General features: G+C 29.7%; 1 protein-coding gene across 1 annotated transcript; it reads left to right on the top strand.

Annotated features, from left to right (window-relative positions):
* The first annotated feature begins 7,334 nt into the window (after nucleotides 1-7,334).
* Nucleotides 7,335-12,215, top strand: LOC7462804 (cytosolic sulfotransferase 15). The gene is made up of 2 exons (XM_002303911.3): nucleotides 7,335-7,684; nucleotides 11,255-12,215. Exons 1-2 carry the CDS (start codon nucleotides 7,450-7,452, stop codon nucleotides 12,031-12,033), a joined length of 1,014 nt encoding a protein of 337 aa, XP_002303947.3. The 5' UTR covers nucleotides 7,335-7,449; the 3' UTR covers nucleotides 12,034-12,215.
* The last annotated feature ends 8,734 nt before the right edge of the window (nucleotides 12,216-20,949 follow it).

Below are 20,949 nucleotides of genomic sequence, written 5' to 3'. Positions count from 1 at the left end.
ATAGAAAAAAAAAGAAAGAAATTAGGAAGGCTTATAGGTCTCGCAATAAAGGATTTAGTTTATTGTTGTTGGGTTTGGAGATAAGAAGAAAGAAAGGCAGCATTAGAAATCCATTTCTATTTGAAGATTTCAAGCTTGGAAGGTATATTCTTGTAAGCTTTGAAAGTGAAGCCTATGAGGTCTGCTAGATTGATTTTTATTGTTTAAATGCAACGTTTTGAATGTATTGATATGATGATGATTGCCTTAATTTGAAATTTGTCAAATATGGCAACAAGGTTATAATATTTTTATGGTTTAGTTGATGCATGTTTTAAATTGACAGTTTTAGATAATGAAATTTGATGCATATTTATGATGATGTGTTATTTTTTTGTTAGTTATTTTGGTTCAAGTTGCTTGGTTTTGATAATGTGTTTTGTTGGAACTAGAAAAACATGTATTGATAATGTGTTTTGTTTGATTTGGACCATTTTTTGTCCATTTGTTTACACATAAACCTTTTTTTATGTATGATTAATCAATAATCTAGTGTTAAGTATCATCAATAACATGTTTTAAATGGTTTTTAATTCTAGAGTTTTAATTTTGAACCGAAACTCATTTTGACAAAATCATGATATTTAAATGAAAATCAAAGTAATGTGATGCTAGATTATTGATTTTTGCATGATTTCGAATATGTATTTACTTTTGTTTTGACCAAATCTGGTCTGATTTGAAACTCATGTTCCAATAGTAAATTGAGGTGTTCTTTATTTTATTTTTTGTTTTTTTGTTTTGATCCATTTTGTTTAAGAGTTTTTTGAGTTTTTATGTTTTTTTATGCTAGATTTGTTTTGGTTTTGGCTTGTTTTCATGTCAACTTAGTCGAGTCAACCCGGTCGAGTAAAAACTAGGTCAATCTTTTATACCTTGTTTGGTTTGTATTTTTTTTTTTTTTGTTTAAGGGTATGTTTGGAAAATATCCCTTAAGCCTATTTTGGGTAATTTTATTTTAAAAAAAATGATTCTTGCCAAACATGGCCTTTTAAAAATACAAGAAAATAAATAAAAAAATAACCCCCATATATATATATAAATGTTTCTTTTTCTTGTGTTGCATACGTATCTCAAAAAATAGATTATATTTGTATATTTGATCATGTTAAAAAATCACAAAAAATAGTCCTTTTATTTTGCATGTATTTTTTAGATTTAATAACTAGTTTATTAAAGTTATGAAAACTTGACCTATATTTTAAAAATAACAAAAAAACTATTTTTTGTTCTTTTTAATATGTGGGATTACAAACTTATATATAAGATGTATTTCCAATATTAAATTCAAAAACACTAAAAAAATTATTTCGTTTTTTGTTACTATCCGAGATTAGAAACTTATATGTAAGACGTATTTCCGATATTAAATTCAAAAACACTAAAAACAATTATTTTGCTTTTTGTTAGTATTTGGGATTACAAAATTATAAATAAGTTGTATTCCTGATATTTAATTCAAAAACACCAAAAAAAATTATTTTGTTTTCTGTTAGTGACCGGGATTATGAACTTATATGTTAAACGTATCTCTGGTATTAATAAAAAGATAGGTTTTTTTAAAAAATTTATATTGACATTAGAACGGTTAGGTTTTTAACCTGATAAAATTAAGTTTTTAACCTAATAAGATAAAGATTCCCTTACAGAAGAGGAATTTTCTTAAACCTTAAACAGAACAACAATTAAAAAACACAATATTTTTTAATTTATATCAGACAAACAAACGATGCAGCTTACTTCAGGTAAGATATATTAGGGATGTTAATACATTTCTTTGACGCAATCAATTTCCTTACCCAAACTCTGAGACTAATTAGGATTTCTAGTAACCAAAATATTAGGCGGCGACTTCTTTTTTTTTCTTCTACTAATAAAGGACAAGAATTCCTTGTTCTTTTTACCTATATCATTCCTGACAATCCCGATCTGGGGGGATAATTATCGCGACACCATATATGTGCGACAATGGTTGCTTTGATTAAAGTTTTTAACTAAGTGTTTTTGATATATTTTGGTGCACGATACTTTTTAAAAATATTTTTTATTTAAAAATAAATTAAAATAATTTTTTTAAATTTTTTTATCTTTAACATCAACACATTAAAATAATAAAAACACTAAAAATTTTTTATTTAATATATTTTGAAATAAAATATATTTTTAAAACCTACCCAATAAACACTCACATGGGCCGAATGCATTGATAGTGATATGATGGCAAATATGAAAAGCAATAAAAGCTCTTGTTGCAACTATTAGGCTCCCACCAGAAGAGGACATAGTGGCAGGACAAGGGAGCGCAGTCCTGGTTTCTTGTTGTTTTTGTCCATCAGTCTTAGAGAATTTATATGAAATTATCATTTAAATGGATTGTTTTTTTAATTGTTTTCAATTTAATTTTTATCTAATAAGGGGTATTTTGGTTGAAAGATTCCTAGAAAGTAGAAATATGGAATTTCTGGAGAGGTAATATCTTAATTAAAATATCAATTTTGATTTTGAAGGAGATCAAAAGGAATCACACTCTTTCATAATGTTCTGGATACGTACGTAGGAGCATTAAATGGTTTACAACTTCCAATTTTTTTTTACAACTCATAACTTCAGTGTTTAACGAATTACTTATAACTATACGAATACGAATTAATTGTTCAATCAAAATTAAATTAATTTCTCTTAAGTTGAAGTAAGCTCTGTAGTATCAAAATTAGCTAAATAATTAATATCTTCATCAACATCTCTGTCTTCCTTGTAAATTTATCCTATCCTATCTATTTCACTTTTATATATCTTTTTTAGTTCTCAAATTAAAAAGAAAAGATAATAAATTAAAAAAGAACATGAAATGATGAAATACAAAAAAACAATGAATTATAAACATCACGTTATTGGAAAAGTACATACTCCATGACACTTGTTATGCTAATAAACCCGGCTTGGTCCAAGAGTCAATTGACTCAAGACTTGGCTTAATTAAAAAAATAGTAAAAATTGATCTAATTAAATTTAGATAACTTGTTAAAACTCAATTTAAATATTTTAAAAAAATATTAAAAAAATATTAATTTAAGTTTTTATTTTCAAACAAAACAACATTAACTTAAAGTTTAACATGCCCAACCAATAACTTGATGATTATAAGATGGAGACGAGGTAATGCACAAACCGGTTTTAATAACTTTACTCTATAGTACAATTAGTAGTGATAAAAAAAAGTGTTTGGTTGGGCATTGTTGTTCAGCTGGAACACAATTTTAGACACGTTATAATAATAATGATTTTAATTTATTCTTTTGTTATTATGATTATGATGATGATAAAATAATAATAATAATAATGTTAGTTATAATAATAATATTAATATTAATATTAATAATTAAATCAGTAATGATAAAGATATTAATGATGATAGTGACTATTATTATAATAATAATAATAATAGTAATAGTAGTAGTAGTAGGAGTAATAATAATAATAATAGTAATAATTGTGAACAACAACCATAATCATAAAACATACACAGAAATAATTAAAAGAAAAAGTGTTTGGTTGTACATTGTTGTTCAGTCGGAACACAATTTTAGACACGCAATGTTATAAAAGAACATGGCGGTCCCAAAACACGGAAAGCTAACAAGTCCCATGTAAACTGTTCAGAAATCAATGCCGTCTATTACATGCTTCAAGAAGTGGGTGCAGATTCTCATGGCTATGGGCCATGGCTATGACACACGAAATTAAGAATATTACCCACACGCACTGAGGGTCTTGGCCTGGCGGTAGGAGGGGCTTGTCTCCTCCTGCTGCTCCTGGGTTCGAGTTCTCATGTGCACGTCTGTCATTCCCGCGGTGTTTTACATGCCCATTGGGTTTGCAGGGTGTTCAGTGGGCCGTGGGATTAATCGTGGTGCGCGCAAGCTGGCCCGGACACCCACGTAAATAAAAAAAAAAAAACAAAAAGAATATTACCCACAGGGTATATGGTCCCCTATTGCATTGCCCATTGGAGGTTCAAGCGTTCAAATCAATCAAATAAAATGTGTGAAATGTGTTCAAATCCCTTGATTGTAAAGAACAGATCTCAGAAATGGAATCGGACGGCCAACTACCAATCGGTCGACGTACAGAAGTGAGTTTCACATGAATCACGACTTCTTTTACATTTTTATGAACGTTTTGTAAAATGCATGAACCTGAATTGAGATTAATAATGCCTTGAAGTAGAGACCAAGGGCTCTGAAAGAGTTGAGGTATAATTAGGTTGAATTTATTTTAGATTTGTCAATGTTTCATTTCTACAATTATATAAAAATAAAACTCGAATATTGATCTCAGCTAGCTGTATTTGTTGTGATTATTGTAACATCAAGCTGTTTGATAGTAAATTCATTGAGATAATATATAAAAACATACAAAGTATTTGAGTTTCTCTTTTCTTATTTATTAATATTTAATATTCTAAATACATGAAGCTTATATTCATTCCATTTTACTTAATAATTCTATCTATTTTAATCATTTTTATATAAGTTCTTCAACTAGACGTGCATTCCATGTGAATAGGAGCCTGCCTCATTCGGTATTGGTCAGTCTCCTCGACCAATATATCTATTAATTAACGCAAGTAATTATGAGAAGGCAAGAGCAGGTGATTGAAGAAGAAACTCGAAAAACCCAAGCCCCCTCCGTCGACTAAAATAATCAGAACAAAAAATGTGAATAAACTCGAAGGTGACACCATCGAGGAAGATTAATTAAAAAGAATATAACTAAGGTAGCAGGTAAAGTTGAAACTTGAAAGATTCACAGTAATCCAACCTCCTCCGTTTAGTATTATTGTAATATAATAACATATAAGAGCAATCAATTGATGGGAAAGGGAAAATACACTATTATTTGTTTCGAATTATTTCTCCAATCAATAATAATTGATTGATGGTTGGAAAGAAAGTATGCAAGAAAGGGCGTGATAATTGATCTACAGGTACAACTTTTTAAATAATCATCTAAATTTAAAAGTTTAATCAATTAAATAGTTTTTAATATATAATTTATATTATTTTGTAATATATCTGTTTAATAAATTTTTCAATAAAATTTATATCCTGTTAATTAATATTAAAATTTATACTATCTTTAAACTTGCTTCTCCAAAAGTTATATGATATAACATGTTTGTATTATATATCTTAATGCTAGGATAATTTCTCATCAGTAGAGCTAGAGCTAGACCTTGCTAGAAGAAAGGGCATGATAATTGAACTAAGGTACAACTTTTCAAATAATTATTTCAAATTAAAAGTTTAAATTTTTAAATAATATTTCAATATATAATTTATATTATTTTTTAATATAACCCGTTAAATAAAAATTATTTAAATTTAAAATTTATATAAACTTACACTAAAGTTTAATGGTATAACATGCTTGGGATAATTTCTCATCAGTAGACCTAGACCCTGCTAGAAGTTTTTTAAGTAGAAATTAATAATACTCGTCTCCAAATGATTAATATATAAGTGCATGACGATGGATGTACATAAGACAAAACATGCACGTATTAAAAAATGTTTTGCCAGATTTTTTACAAGATCCGATTTGGACCAGATGAGAGAGAGTCTATATTTTAGTAATATAATCACAGCTGGTAATGGTTACCGGACGTTTTTGGAACATGGTAAAATTATATTTTTAAATATTTAAAATATTTTATATTTAAAATATTTTTTTTATATTTTTAAATTGTTTTAATGTGTTGATGTCAAAAATAATTTTTAAAAAATAAAAAAATTTATTTTAATATAATTTTAAATGAAAAGTATTTAAACCATCAACGTTATTAATATAATCTCAAAAGTTTATAATATACTTAATTAATAATTTATTGGCTGAAAAGGATTCGAGGTTTAATATATATTCAAGTTGATTTCATAATTAGGGTAATGTCGAAGCTATGTTCGGCTTTGTAATGAGCGCAAGGCTTGATGATCAAACTCCTTTTGTGAAATTAGGCTTCTCTTTTAAGTCTGGCTTGTTTAAATTGATTAGTGAGCTTAGCTTAAACTTTCATTTATCTACTATGTTAAGGATCGAATAATCATAGAAAATTAGTGCAAAATAATAATAATATTAAAGACAAATTTAAAAATACTAGTAACATAAAATTAGCTTATTTTTCCAAATTTATACAAGCTTTTTTTTCCCCTCAAAATACTGTATATTTTAAAATAAATTGTTTTAAAGTTAGCTAATGAATTTAATCTAGTTGACATGAGCTCCACTCAAACACAAAGCTTATTTTAGCCTAAGGCTTGATGTGTGTGTTTGCAGAGATAATGCAAGAAATGATGAGAGGTTAAAGAAAACATGAGCTTTTTATTTTTAGGTAGTTGAGCTTAGAGTTTGTTTCTTAACCTTATGACTCATGAGCCTTGATATATATATATATATATATAATGTGAATCAGCTGCTTGTTACATGATTATGCATAATTAATCATTGTTCTTATTGTGGATGTCCAGATTATCACCTTGTAAAACTATAACTCTGACATAAATATGCTTTAACAATATTTTGTGTCCTATGCGATGATGAATCATGTGCTACTATATATAGAATCATCCAAAATATAAAAAAGAGTTGGGTCATCCAGGCATAACTCGAGCCCCATGCAATGTGAATGGTAGGCTCGATCAGGCAAACCCTAAATGAACACATCAAGGTGTGGGAGTGAGTTTGCTTTTTAGCCCAGTCCCCTTAAGTTGATGACCTCATGTTGGAGACCCATCACCATCTATTTGCCTTTGATTTTGAAGAAATTAGGAGATAGGAGGTGGCTTTGTGTTTAGGGATGGCTTATCTGAGACCAATTAGATGGCCGATTTGGATTCGTTTTTACCATATTTTGAGGAGCGCATCCAAGGATGGGGATCCCTGAATCCTACCCTTGAACCCAATGCTTAGATTTGGAGACTTGTGAAATTGCCGAGGGCTATTTTCACTAGACCGATAACTTATTATATAAAAGCAATAGCTTTAAGGCTGTAATTGTTGTGTCAATCTTAATATAATTATTTCGAACCGAGTTTTTTTGCAAGCGGAGCCTAAAATTGATCGGACTGCTATTGCAATTTGGCAGATAAGATGTTGATAAATTTTGTTCGAGTTTAGTTGATTTATTTTTCTTCTAGTTGATAAATATTTTTTTTGGGATTTGAACAGTGTATATCGTGAGGCCCAACACCGGGATAAATAAAAAAATGGTTAGTTTGGAAAGCAGCTGGAGACAGGGAATGGGGGTTCTGATCCCTGCAAATACACGCACTGACGCACATATATTTTTTTTAATCAGGAACACCTTTAAAGGTAGCTAAACCTCTTAATTCAAGGAAGATAAGAACAACTTCCATGGAAGACATTCAAATTACTCAAAGAAACAGTACTGTTTCAGAAACCGGAGAGAGTGATCAATGCCGTGATATAATATCATCCCTTCCCAAAGAAGAAGGATGGGTATCTGGTTATATGTATCTTTACCAAGGCTTTTGGTGCCCTCCGAAGGAGATTCATGCTGTAGTTTCATTCCAAAATAACTTTCAAGCATGCAACACTGACACTATACTTGTCTCCATGCCTAAATCAGGTACGACATGGTTGAAAGCCTTGGTATTTTCCATCATAAACCGTGAAAAATATCAAACCGCAGAAAGCCCCTTGAATTCTTTCAACCCTCATGATCTCGTGCCTTTCTTTGAGTATAGGCTTTATGCAAACAACCAAGTTCCTGACCTGTCTGCATTTCCATCGCCTAGAATATTTTCAACCCATGTGCCATATCCATCACTGCCAGAATCTATCAGGAACTCTACTTGTCGGGTTGTTTATATATGTAGAAATCCCTTGGACAACTTTATCTCCTTCTGGCATTTCCTCTCAAAAGCAAGACCTGAGAGACGTGGACCACTTCTTTTGGAGGAGGCTTTTGATAGTTTTTGCAATGGGGTCGTAGGGTTTGGTCCCTTTTTTGATCATGTTCTAGGGTATTGGAAGGAGAGCTTGGAGAGACCAGAGAAGGTATTGTTTCTTAAGTTTGAGGACTTAAAAGAAGATATCAATTCTCAGATGAAAAGTCTGGCTGTGTTCTTGGGTTGTCCCTTTTCTTTGGAGGAAGAGAGGGATGGGGTTATAGAAGACATATCCAAGCTGTGCAGCCTCGATAGTTTGAAGGATATCGAGGCAAACAAGAGAGGTAAGTCTATCCCATACTTCGAGAATAATACTTTATTTAGAAGAGGTGAGGTTGGGGACTGGATCAATTATCTTACTCCTGAGATGGTTGATCGTTTAAACAAGATCACAGAACAAAAGTTGGCTGGTTCTGGATTGGAGTTCAAGATTACTAGTCTATAGTCGAAGCTAGCTGGAGTCCACAAAGACCTCGATATCTATGTTTGAGTTGTTTTTCTTAATTGTTTTTTCCAGCTTGAGTGCTTTGACAACAACGCATGATGATTCCTACATTTTTGTTTGTTAAGCCAAAAAAATAAACATGATTGTTGTCTACGGGAAGCTGTAATAAACTTTTCTGTTCTACTGAATTATATTGTTGTGCTTTGTTCTTCTATCATCTATATATCGTTGGAAACTATAATACACACAATTTTCAACCTCCCTTCTTTTATTTAATATTAAGATTCTAAATATATATATAGAAATCATAAGATCAAAGTAATCTAATCCAAGCCAACAAATTTTTAAAAAACTAGTTAAACAACTACTCTAAAAAAAAAAAAAAAAAAACCTTTTAAATTGAACTGAAGTTACGTACAACTTTTCAAATAATTATTTCAAACTAAAAATTTAAATTTTTAAATAATATTTTAATATATAATTTATATTATTTTTTAACATATAATAAAAATTATTTAAGTTTAAAACTTATAAAGATTTACACTAAAGTTTGATGGTATAAAATGTTTGGGATAATTTCTACTGGACCCTGCTAGAAGTTTTTTAGTAGAAAATTAATAATACTCGTCTCCAAATGATTAATATATAAGTGCATGACGATGGATGTACATAAGACAAAACATGCAACGTTTTAAAAAATGTTTTGCCAGATTTTTTACAAGATCCGATTTGGACTAGAGGAGAGAGAGGCTATATTTTAGCAAGATATCAATATGATCATTTAATAATTTGGGTAATGTCGAAGCTCTGTTTGGCTTTGTAATGAGCGCAAGGCTTGATGATCAAAGTACTCTTTTTGTTGAAACTAGGCTTCTCTTTTAAGTTTGGCTTGTTTAAATTGATTAGTGAGCTTAGCTTAAACTTTCATTTATCTACTATGTTAAGGATGAATAATCATAGAAAATCAAGAAAATTAGTGCATAATAATAAAATTAAAGACAAATTTAAAAATGCTAGTAACATAAAATTAGCTTATTTTTCCAAATTTATACAAGTTTCTCAAAATCTTGTGTATTTTAAAATAAATTGTTTTAAAGTTAGCTAATGAATTTAATCTGATTGATATGAGCTCCACTCAAACAGGAAGCTTATTTTAGCTCAAGGCTTGTCGATGAAGTTTAAGGAAACTTTAAAGGATATTTTGAGCCTTTCAATTGTAGGTTGATGGGATTTCAAGATTGAGTCATTGAAGGTAACTATTGAACTTTAACCTTATGAGCACTTGCAAAACAAACTTCTTGATGGTTTAGGAGATTCTTTAATACTTAAGTTAGCATTTATATAAACAGAGTGAAATCTTTATGGTGATGTGTGTGTTTGAAGAGATAATGCAAGAAATGATGAGAGGTTAAAGAAAAAAATATGAGCTTTCTTTTTGTGAGTTAGTTGAGCTTAGAGTTTGTTTCTTAACCTAATGACTGATGAGCGTTTATATATATATAATGTGAATCTGCTTGTTACATGATTATGCAGCATAATTAATCATTGTTCTTATTATGGATGTCCAGATTATCACCTTGTAAAACTATAACTCTGACATAAATATGCTTTAACAATATTTTGTGTCCTATGCGATAATAAATCATGTTAGCACTAAATATAAAATCATCCAAAATTTAAAATAGAGTTGGGTCATCCAGGCATAACCCGAGCCCATGCAATGTGAATGGTAGGCTCGATCAGGCAAACCCTAACTGAACACATCAAGGTGTGGGAGTGAGTTTGCTTTTTAGCCCACTCCCCTTGAGTTGATGCCCTCATGTTGGAGACCCATCACCTTCTATTTGCCTTTGATTTTGAAGAAATTAGGAGATAGGTGGCGGCTTTGTGTTTAGGGATGTCTTATCTGAGATCAATAAGATGGCGAAGAAATTAGGAGATAGGTGGCGGCTCTGTGTTCAGGGATGGCTTATCTGAGATGGCCGACTTCGGATTCTTTTCTACCATACTTTGAGGAGCGCATCCAAGGATGGGGATCCCTGAATCCTACCCTTGACCCCATGCTTAGATTTGGAGACTAGTGAAATTGCCAGTGGCTATTTTTACTAGACCGACAACTTATTATATAAAAGCAATAGCTTAATTTAAGGCTGTAATTGTTGTGTCAATCTTAAAATAATTATTTCGAACCGAGTTTTTTGGCAAGCGGAGCCTAAAATGATTTAAAATTGATCGGACTGCTATTGCAATTTGACAGATAAGATGTTAATTTGGCAGATAAGATGTTGATAAATTTTGTTCGTGTCTTTGCTTTTATTTTTCTTCTAGTATACCAAAAAACAAAATTGATCGGTCTGCTTGTTATTTGTCTCTTGCGTACATAAAAGATCACTGGCTCAAGCAGCAAGAGGAGTGGCGTCAGATATTTTTTTTTGGGATTTGAAAGCAGCTAGAGACAGGGAATGGGGGTTCTGATCCTTGCAGACACACACACATATATATATTTTAATCAGGAACACCTTTAAAGGTAGCTAAACTCTGAACTCAAGGTAGATAAGAACAACTTCCATGGAAGACATTCAAATTACTCAAAGAAACAGTACTGTTTCAGAAACCGGAGAGAGTGATCAATGCCGTGATTTACTATCATCACTTCCCAAAGAGAAAGACTGGATATCTTGTTATATGTATCTTTTCCAAGGCTTTTGGTGCCCTCCGAAGGAGATTCATGCTGTAGTTTCATTCCAAAATAACTTTCAAGCATGCAACACTGACACTATACTTGTCTCCATGCCTAAATCAGGTACGACATGGTTGAAAGCCTTGGTATTTTCCATCATGAACCGTGAAAAATATCAAACCCCAGAAAGCCCCTTGAATTCTTTCAACCCTCATGATCTCGTGCCTTTCTTTGAGTATAGGCTTTATGCAAACAACCAAGTTCCTGACCTGTCTGCATTTCCATCGCCTAGAATATTTTCAACCCATGTGCCATATCCATCACTGCCAGAATCTATCAGGAACTCTACTTGTCGGGTTGTTTATATATGTAGAAATCCCTTGGACAACTTTATCTCCTTCTGGCATTTCCTCTCAAAAGCAAGACCTGAGAGACTTGGACCACTTCTTTTGGAGGAGGCTTTTGATAGTTTTTGCAATGGAGTTGTAGGGTTTGGTCCCTTTTTTGATCATGTTCTAGGGTATTGGAAGGAGAGCTTGGAGAGACCAGAGAAGGTATTGTTTCTTAAGTTTGAGGACTTAAAAGAAGATATCAATTCTCAGATGAAAAGTCTGGCTGTGTTCTTGGGTTGCCCCTTTTCTTTGGAGGAAGAGAGGGATGGGGTTATAGAGGACATATCCAAGCTGTGCAGCCTCGATAGTCTGAAGGATATCGAGGCAAACAAGAGAGGTAAGTCTATCCCATACTTCGAGAATAATACTTTATTTAGAAGAGGTGAGGTTGGGGACTGGATCAATTATCTTACTCCTGAGATGGTTGATCGTTTAAACAAGATCACAGCACAAAAGTTGGCTGGTTCTGGATTAGAGTTCAAGATTACTAGTCTAGACAACAATGTTTGAGTTCAAGATTACTAGTTCAATAAAGGTTATCAACATGAGAGTGTTTCCTTTGTGAATGAAATACTTTTAGTTTTCATTAATGCTCATTATACTGAGTTTTATTTTTGTAACTAAGATTTTATTAATATATCAGAGTCTATTTTTATTTGTGGATAAATAATGAACTAATTTTGATATTCTTTTAATTACCTTATCGATCATGATCGAGTTGATTAATAATTTTCATTTCCTCTCAAAAAGCTTACACATTGCCTCATGTTTGAAGTCCCTTTGCTAAGGTCGGTTTTAGGAGAAAAAATTGCTTGAGGAGTACGTACAAAGAATAGAGGTATTAATTGTAATTACAAAGTCTTCTTCCTTATTAATATCACCCCTAAACTAATCATTTCATAACACATGCAAATGGTTGATGGATAAGTATATTTCATATATATTAAAATTCATTCTCTCATATATAAGGTCCATAAAAAATGCATTATAAAAGCTTGATAGAAATCAAAACCCATAAGAAGTGGGGTTGGAGAGATGGCATACTCAATTTTTTTAGGCTCATCAAGACCAAGTATTTGTGAATCTGAAAAAATATTAAATTTAATTTTTTAAATTTGACTGCCCACCAAGTCCAGATTCTTTCGGGTTTGAAAAGATGCTAGGCTTAAAAGTTCTTAGGCCTATGATTTTTTTGAATCCAAACACCCAACATGAAAATCGAGTATCATCTTTTTATACCATAGCTAAGCAAACAGATCTCTAAGAATCGTTCATATATTAATTAATATTAATATTGATCCCATCAACATTAGATATTACAAGAGAATTGGGTCCTGAAATAGGATCTGTGAGAATTGGGTCCTTACACAGAACTATGCTTCAAGACTCAAGGGATTTGGGTCTACGCTCCTGCTATACCCAAGCAACTTGGGTGAGGCACCCTTTCCAACCCCAAGTTTCGTGGGTCTGGTAGGGATCCTTGACCCAAGCTAATATTGATAATAATAATAATAATAGTAATTAATTTTTCCCTTAAAATCAATTCTATGTTTTTTTTTCGATAGTAATAATATTTATTTTAAAATTAATAATATTAATGAATATAATAATATTAATAATATTAATAATAATATTAAACTCGTCTGACACAAGTTCTTATAATTTTTAATTCATTCAAATTAAATTTATGGTTTTTTTTTCAATAGCAATAATATTTTTTCAAATTTATTAATGATAATAATAATAATATTTTTTATTTTACCCTTCAACTGAAATCTATTTATGTTTTTCAATATTAATAATATTTTTTTCAAATTTAACAAGTATTATATTAATGATTTTAACTATAATAAAAATAATAATATTTATAATACAAACAATAGTATTTTTAATATTAATAGTATTAATTATAACAAAAATAATAATATTTTTTATATCAATACTTTTAATTTTAATAAAAATAATTACATTTATAATACAAATAATTATATTTTGAAACTCAAGACTCAAAAACCTTGGGTCCTGACACCGGACCCAAGAGAATTGAGTTATGACGCAAGTCACAACACGCGGTTCTGCAAATCCTAGGCGCTCGAATCTGCACACCAGCTCAGGCAGCGAGTCTTCAGACTTGCTTGCTTGGGTCTACATCCAAGCGCGCAGGTCTTGCCCTAGCACCCAGGGCTTGGCAGCCCAGCACCAGGTGTTTGCAACTTGGGGCCTGCAGCCCCACCTAAACCCGAACTTATCATTTTCTCCCCAACCAAAAAGACAACCCCACCCCCTGGAGTCTTTGCAACTCTTTGTGACAAGGGCAGCTCTGTTATTACACCGCTTCAATCCACACTACTTTTAGTAAAGAGTATACCTAAATAGTGCAATACACAGTGAAATCATTCTCAGTCTACAGTACTTCCAAACAGTGCGCGTAATCCACAGTAAAAATACTCATAATCCATAGTAAAATATTAAGCCTTTTTAGTTATATTTAATGTATAGAATAACATTGGGTTGTGTTTGTATATGGATTTTTTTACTGCTTACTGTATAAAAACTATTTTTTAACATGGTTACCATTGTCTTAATAATAATGCTGTTTTATTTATAAAATTTTGATCACTAAGAAATTAAAAAAAAAAACTAACGAATCTGATTTGGTTGCCATGCTGCTCAAAGGTGATTTCCTTCCTAAAAAAAGGAAATTGGATTAACTTTTGTTCCTATAAAATATGTTTTATTCACTTTCAATTGACTTGGGACGAGAGAGGAGATTTCTTTAAATTACAAAAGGATTGATAGAAAAGTTGTTTTCCTGTTTAAGGGCCCAACAGAAATGGGGTCAACTTTGAAGCTGGCAAAAAATAAAGTATTCTGCATGCACTCATGACCTTATCACCTGTTAGATGATGGGAACTTGGATGAGGCATTACTGTTGATAAAATTAACTAATAAAATTATATAATTTTATAAATTAACATGTATATAACATGTATAAATAAATTAAAAATTCAAAAATCAGCAAAATCAATCTAAATCAAATAAAATCGGTCAAACTCGATAAAATTAGATCAATTTTACCGAGTTTGACAAAATTACTTCTTTTAATAATTATATATAAACCTATTAAGCTCTATTGTTTTTAAAATATTTTCTCATTAACATTCAATGTGAATAAATATTTATTTTTTATTTTCAATTCTTGATATGATTTTTCTTGAATTTACTATTCTTGTATTTTTTTTATACATTCTCGTATAAGTTATCAATTCAAGGTTTTTTTTATTGATATTTAATTTTAAGATTGTGATGAATTTTAATTTAAAAATTAATATTTATAATAAAAAAAAGATATGTTTTGGAAAAAAAACAGGAAAAGGAAAATAAAGTTTTGATTAAAAAGATACATTTTTTCCTTTCTATTTCAAATCAATAGAGTTTTATTTCAATTACCTTAGTTTCTTACTCAATAAACCACACTTCTAATAATAAAATATATTTTAAAAGAACAAAAAAAATACATGAATAAGAAAAGGAGAATTTTGACTGAAAAAACACATTTTTTTCATAATTTAAATTATTGTCTTTGTTATGAATATCCATTTTTATTATCATGCAATTAAATAAAAGAGTTATTTGCGTTACATGAGTATCTATGTTTTACCTTTTAAATTAAAAATCAACTTCTCAATTTAATCTTAACAATTTTATTTATCATTTTATTAATTTATTTTATAAAATAAAATACATCATCATTCCAGTTTTCAATTCAAAAATTTTACCATACAAAAAAAACTCATTCATCATTAATGCTTTTTTTATATTAAAAAATAAAAAAATGATGAATAGCGGAGTACGGGTGCACTGATCTGTAACCTTAATATAAAAAAGGTAAAAGAATTGCACCGATAATTGATGACTTACATTCATCATGCATGACAAAATTAGGTAAGAAAATCAATAATAACATTGTCACGGCATATGGGTGAAAATAAATTATTTTTCATAAAAATACAAAACCATCTCTCTCTAGCCTTCCTCGAGTCTCGGGCCTTATCCTTTCTTCTCTAAAGGTTGTCATCTCCAAAATAATGATCATTTCAACTCTGTTTATAAGACTTGAATTGAATTAGTGAATTGATACGAGATTATTTGTTTTAGATTAATATGGATGTTATGTCAGTTTATATATATGTTAATTAATTTTATGAATTTTAAAATTAATAATCTTATAATTCTAAGGTGATTTTAAAATTTATAGAACTTAAAATGATAACTTCTGATAAACAAATATAATTAAAAAATTAATAGTTAATACTAGTAGCTTTAAATAGTCCATTGAATTGTGCTCCGGCAGAAAAAATATATAAATCAATAATGTATTTTTTTTAGGCGTAAAATATGTTTATTTATTATGGGTCATTTTTTTATTGGGAGTCAAAATCATTACTGAGAAATGAAAAAAAAAGATATAAAAAATAATGTTATAAATATTTTTGGAAAAAAATAAAAGATGAAACGGTATTGATTAAAAAATAAACAAAAATAATAATAAAAAACTTGCTGATATTATAAAAAAAAATATGATTTCATTTTAAAAAATAAAATTTCAATAACATGTAATAAAAAAATCATATTATTCTTTAGTCATTCTATTTGAATGGACTAAAGTTTAAAATATAAAAAAAAAAACAAAAAAGAAACAGGTCTAACACATGGGTGGGCCTGCACACCTGGATCACGCAACATACCCCTTTATATATATATATATATATATATATATATATATATATATATATATATATATATAAATTCTTTGTTGGGGGAAAGTCCTTTGATTGCGTATTGAATATAGATCGATGTCTTTCTTGTTCCACTAGCTAGGACCAAATTCTCACATGTCCATTTCGTTATTTCTCCTTATTTCCATCCTCTACTAATTTAGTTTTTTATAAGCATTTTTCGAAATCTTTCGTGAACTTGGAACCTGTCGAGTATCGATGCTTTCAACTCTTCTCCACTGCTTCGCCTACTCGTATGTGCCGTCTAGGGGCTTATCAGAAGCAAGAACTTCTACCTTGTCAACTAGCTTCACTCACCTGGAATATATATATATATATATATATATATATGTGTGTGTGAGCGGACAATTAGTCATCCTTACTTTAATGTTTTTTTTTTTTTTTTAAGAAACAACGCAGGTGATGAAAAGTTGATTAGAGAGCGAGTCACTGAAAAGTTGTGTTATGGCTATTTTATGCTAAAATTTTAAAATTTAGCAAATTTTTTATTCAAAATACTAAAAAAAAAATTACATAATAAACTCATTCATAACCTCAAATAATCCAAAAACTAAACCAAAATCAACACAAATTAAAAATATTTCCCGACACTAGATATTATCCTGGATAAAAAAACAAAAAAAACATCTAAGTAAGACTTTTATCATGAAATAAAACTCGTTAACATAAAAATTATTATTATTATGGCCAAAATTAATGTCAACAGCAAGACTTTCGCTTTCTTAAACCAAAATTCAATAATTATTTTTCTCTTTTTTAAATTAGAAATCAAAAAATAAAAAAAATAAAGTTTTGAAAGAAAATTAAATTTTCAAAACCAAGGACACTGGACATTTAGAAATTAAAAAATAGAAAGACCAACCTAAGCTTTTCATGCAAATTTAAAATTGCTATATATTTTCTCTATTTTCTTCACTTTAATTCTCGGTTTTTTAATTTGTCTATTTTGATTTGATAATTTGCCATCAATTTAGCTATAAAAAAATTTAATCAATGAGAAAAAAAAAAAAAAAACTGGATTACCACAAGTGAGAGAATGTATAATATTTTCACCCCGTCTTATGTTTCTTACGATAATACTAACGAATTTGATTTGGTTGCTTGCAGTTAAAAAAAAAAAAAAAAAAAAAAAAAAAGGGCACTCTCCATTAATGTAGTGAATGTCTCTTGTGTCTGGTTGCCTGTTTCCATCGGACTGTCAGAACTGTGGGGTTTGCTCATTTATGTTTGCATTCACTCATGCCACCGACTCGTTACGATGCTCAAACAAAACTAAAGAAAAGACAAGAAGTGAATTAATTATACAGTTAACTCGTTTTACACATGATCAATTGATCTGTGGTGTATATTTATATGAGTCCAAATTCAAATAAAGCATCCACGTCATGTTTTCCAAACACAAATGTGCCGACGCCTAAAGTGTTTTTGTAATTTAGCTATGCCTATAATATTGTTTTCTAAGATTAATTAGCTATAAAATCTTCATATTTAAAATTCCAGTTCTTTTTATTTGACTTCTTGAATTCGAATTTTAACATTAACATCTACATATTAATTAAATTTATGCTTTCAATATATTAAATTGATTTATGAGATATCGTTAAGATTATTTTAAAAAACCGAGTCTTGTTTAAGATATAAATTTGTTCGGGAATTTATTTAAAAGCATGGCAAGTTGGCACATTTAATATCAAATTAAAAATAAATTACACTAACGAATCTGATTTGGTTGCGATGCTTTGGAATTGGGGGCTCATAGATGATTTGATTTCTTAAAAGGGAAATTGGATCAACTTTGCTTCTATATAATATGTTTTATTCACTTTTCAATAAAGGTTGTCAATTCTGTTTTGTTTCGTTTGAAATGGTCGAAACATTTCATATCAATTCAAAAAACAAAATAAAACAAAATAATTTTTATCTCATTTCAAATCTCGGTCCATTCCGGATTTTTCGGCTAGAATGTTCCGGTTTCATTTCACATGTTCCGTTCCGGTCTTGAAAAGTCATTGAATCAAATTGAACTCGGATGAATTTAATTAATTAAACCACCAAAGTATAAAAAGCTCTTTTTCATTACTATTTTCAATAAAAATGATATTAATAATAATATTGAAAATTATTATTACTATTTTCATTAACAATGATATTAATATTTTAAAAAAAGATTTATCACTAATATATATGGTTTATATTCATGTTGTTTTTTTTCATATTTATACTTTGTAAGAATTTGAGTAAAACAAGGGATGTTTTAGATTTCATTAACCTTGATAACATTGACCTAACTTTATATTTAAAATATTTATGTTAAAACATTTTACTTTTATAATATTTTGATATTTGGTTTAAATTGAATTATTTTAAGTTAAAGATCTATTTAATTTTAACTATTTAGAAATATTTTAAAATTTGAAATTATATTTGTTTGATATTATGTGTTGTATTGCATAATTTATAATTAATTTATCTTGAATTTAAATATATATATATACATATATATATATATATATATATATATATATATATATATATATATAAAATACAATCTTGAAATGACAAGTCAAAATATTCTAAAACTAAAACATTATATTCCAATTGAAAAATAAAACACTTATTGTCGCACTCGACATCGCGACGGCCTTAAAAATAAAATTTTATGGAAAGAATGAATTTCTGATATCTTGTTCTTTGATGGGGAACGGTCTTGTTTAAGGAGTCGTCACCTAGTATTATGGTCACTAGGAACCCTAATTGGTCAACAAAGATTCTATAGTTCGGGACTGGTTACGTAAAAGGGAAGATATTATTACCCCTTAAACGTCCTGCCTGAGGCAGGCTGCATTGCTGGTCTTGTCATAAATTGCTAACATTTTGTTAGTTTATGTTATGATGGTTTGCGTGTAATATTCCTGACTCTGGCGCCAGTGAATATTTAACTACGGATACTTCCAACTCTGGCGTTGGTAAATATTACGTAGCTATAAAAAAAAGATAAATTTAAATCAGTATTTTTTATTCCTGACTTTGGCGTCAGTGAATAAATAAATAAAATAAATTTATTTTTACACATGCATAATTTTTTATTTTTATGCTAAATAAAAATAAAATTTAATGAATAATATAAATTTAAACCGGTATTTTTATTCCTCATTCTGTCGTTGTGGCCACTGTCTTCCCTTCTTTTGATTTCTCAATTCTTGAGATGAAGAAGCTGAGAAAGTAATGGGTATGTCTGTTTTCTCTGAATTTTTTACTGATTCCGGATTGCCCTTTTTTTTCTGCAGGGACTAAGATAATTGCAGGGATAATTCTCCTCTCTGTCTCTGCTACTCTCTTCCTCTCTCCTTCTCTCCGTGTAAGTTTTTTTTTTAGTTTATGCTCTGTTTTTGCTCTGCTTTTTTTTCTCCGTTCCTCCTCTGGTTTCTGGGTTTATTTTTCTCCCCCTGTGTTCTAGGTTTTCTTCTCCCTTTTATAGACTCCCCAGCTGATTGCCTCTAACCAGTCCTGCCTTTGCAGGACTGTTATCTTCCACGAACGAGATCGTGGGCGAGAGACGTGGTCCTCGATTGGATCGAATCCGTTGCAGATTTTCAGCCTGTTGAATCGGGATGGAGAAGACGAACACGGCTGTTCCACCAGCAACGACGACGTTTCAAGCAGCAATGAACATTTTCATTTTGACCCCTGAACTTTGGAAATTCGGCAATTGGACCTCTAAGCAATTAAAAATTCCTTTTAATTTTTCCCCTTTGGATTAATTTCAATTAAATCCCTAAATTATAACATTGTTTACAAAACAGTCCTTAATTCCTGGATTGTTCAATTTGATCCTTAATTAATTCTTTTAATTTTGCCCTTTTGGATTAATTTCAATTAAATCCCTAAATTATAATACTGTTTACAAAACAGTCTTTAATTTCTGGATTGTTCAATTTGACTCTTAATTAAATCTTTAACTTTTAATTCTTTCAAAATTGATCAATTAACTCTCAAATTTTATAATTACATCCCCAAATTTCAAATTTTGTGTTATTTTAACCCCATTTAATTTTTATTATTTTATTTAAAAATTGGGTTATGCCACCTTTAAAAAAGAAAAGTTGTTTTCCTGTTTAAGGGCCGAGAAGAAATGGGGTCAACTTGAAGCCGGCAGAAAATGAAGTATTCTGCATGCACTGATGACCTTACCACCTGTTAGATGACTGGAACTTGGATGTGGCATTTCTCTTATCCTATAAATTCAAAATTTTTATCATCGCGTCAAATTAATTTTTTCCCGACTCCCAAAAAATCACAAAGCAAATGGCTGTCAGACGACCGCAGGAATCAATAATCTATATTTTTTAAAACATATTCTAAAATGTGAAAAAAATATGGTCCAGAATGAGAAACGGTCGTTAAACAAAATATGAATTTTATTTTTAATTACCCTAGTTTCTTACTCAATGAACCACACTTCTAATAAAAAAAATGTGTTTTTTAAAACAAAAAAAAAATACATGAATAAGAAAAGAGAATTTTGATTGAAAAAACATATTTTTCCATAATTTAAATCATTATCTTTTTTATGAATATCCATTTTTATTGTCATGAAATTAAATAAAAAAAATAAAAAAGTTATTTG

This window comes from Populus trichocarpa, chromosome 3 (genome assembly GCF_000002775.5).
Source record: "Populus trichocarpa isolate Nisqually-1 chromosome 3, P.trichocarpa_v4.1, whole genome shotgun sequence".
NCBI lineage: Eukaryota > Viridiplantae > Streptophyta > Magnoliopsida > Malpighiales > Salicaceae > Populus > Populus trichocarpa.
Note: the sequence above shows the minus strand (reverse complement) of the source record. Positions and strands in the feature narration are given on the sequence as shown.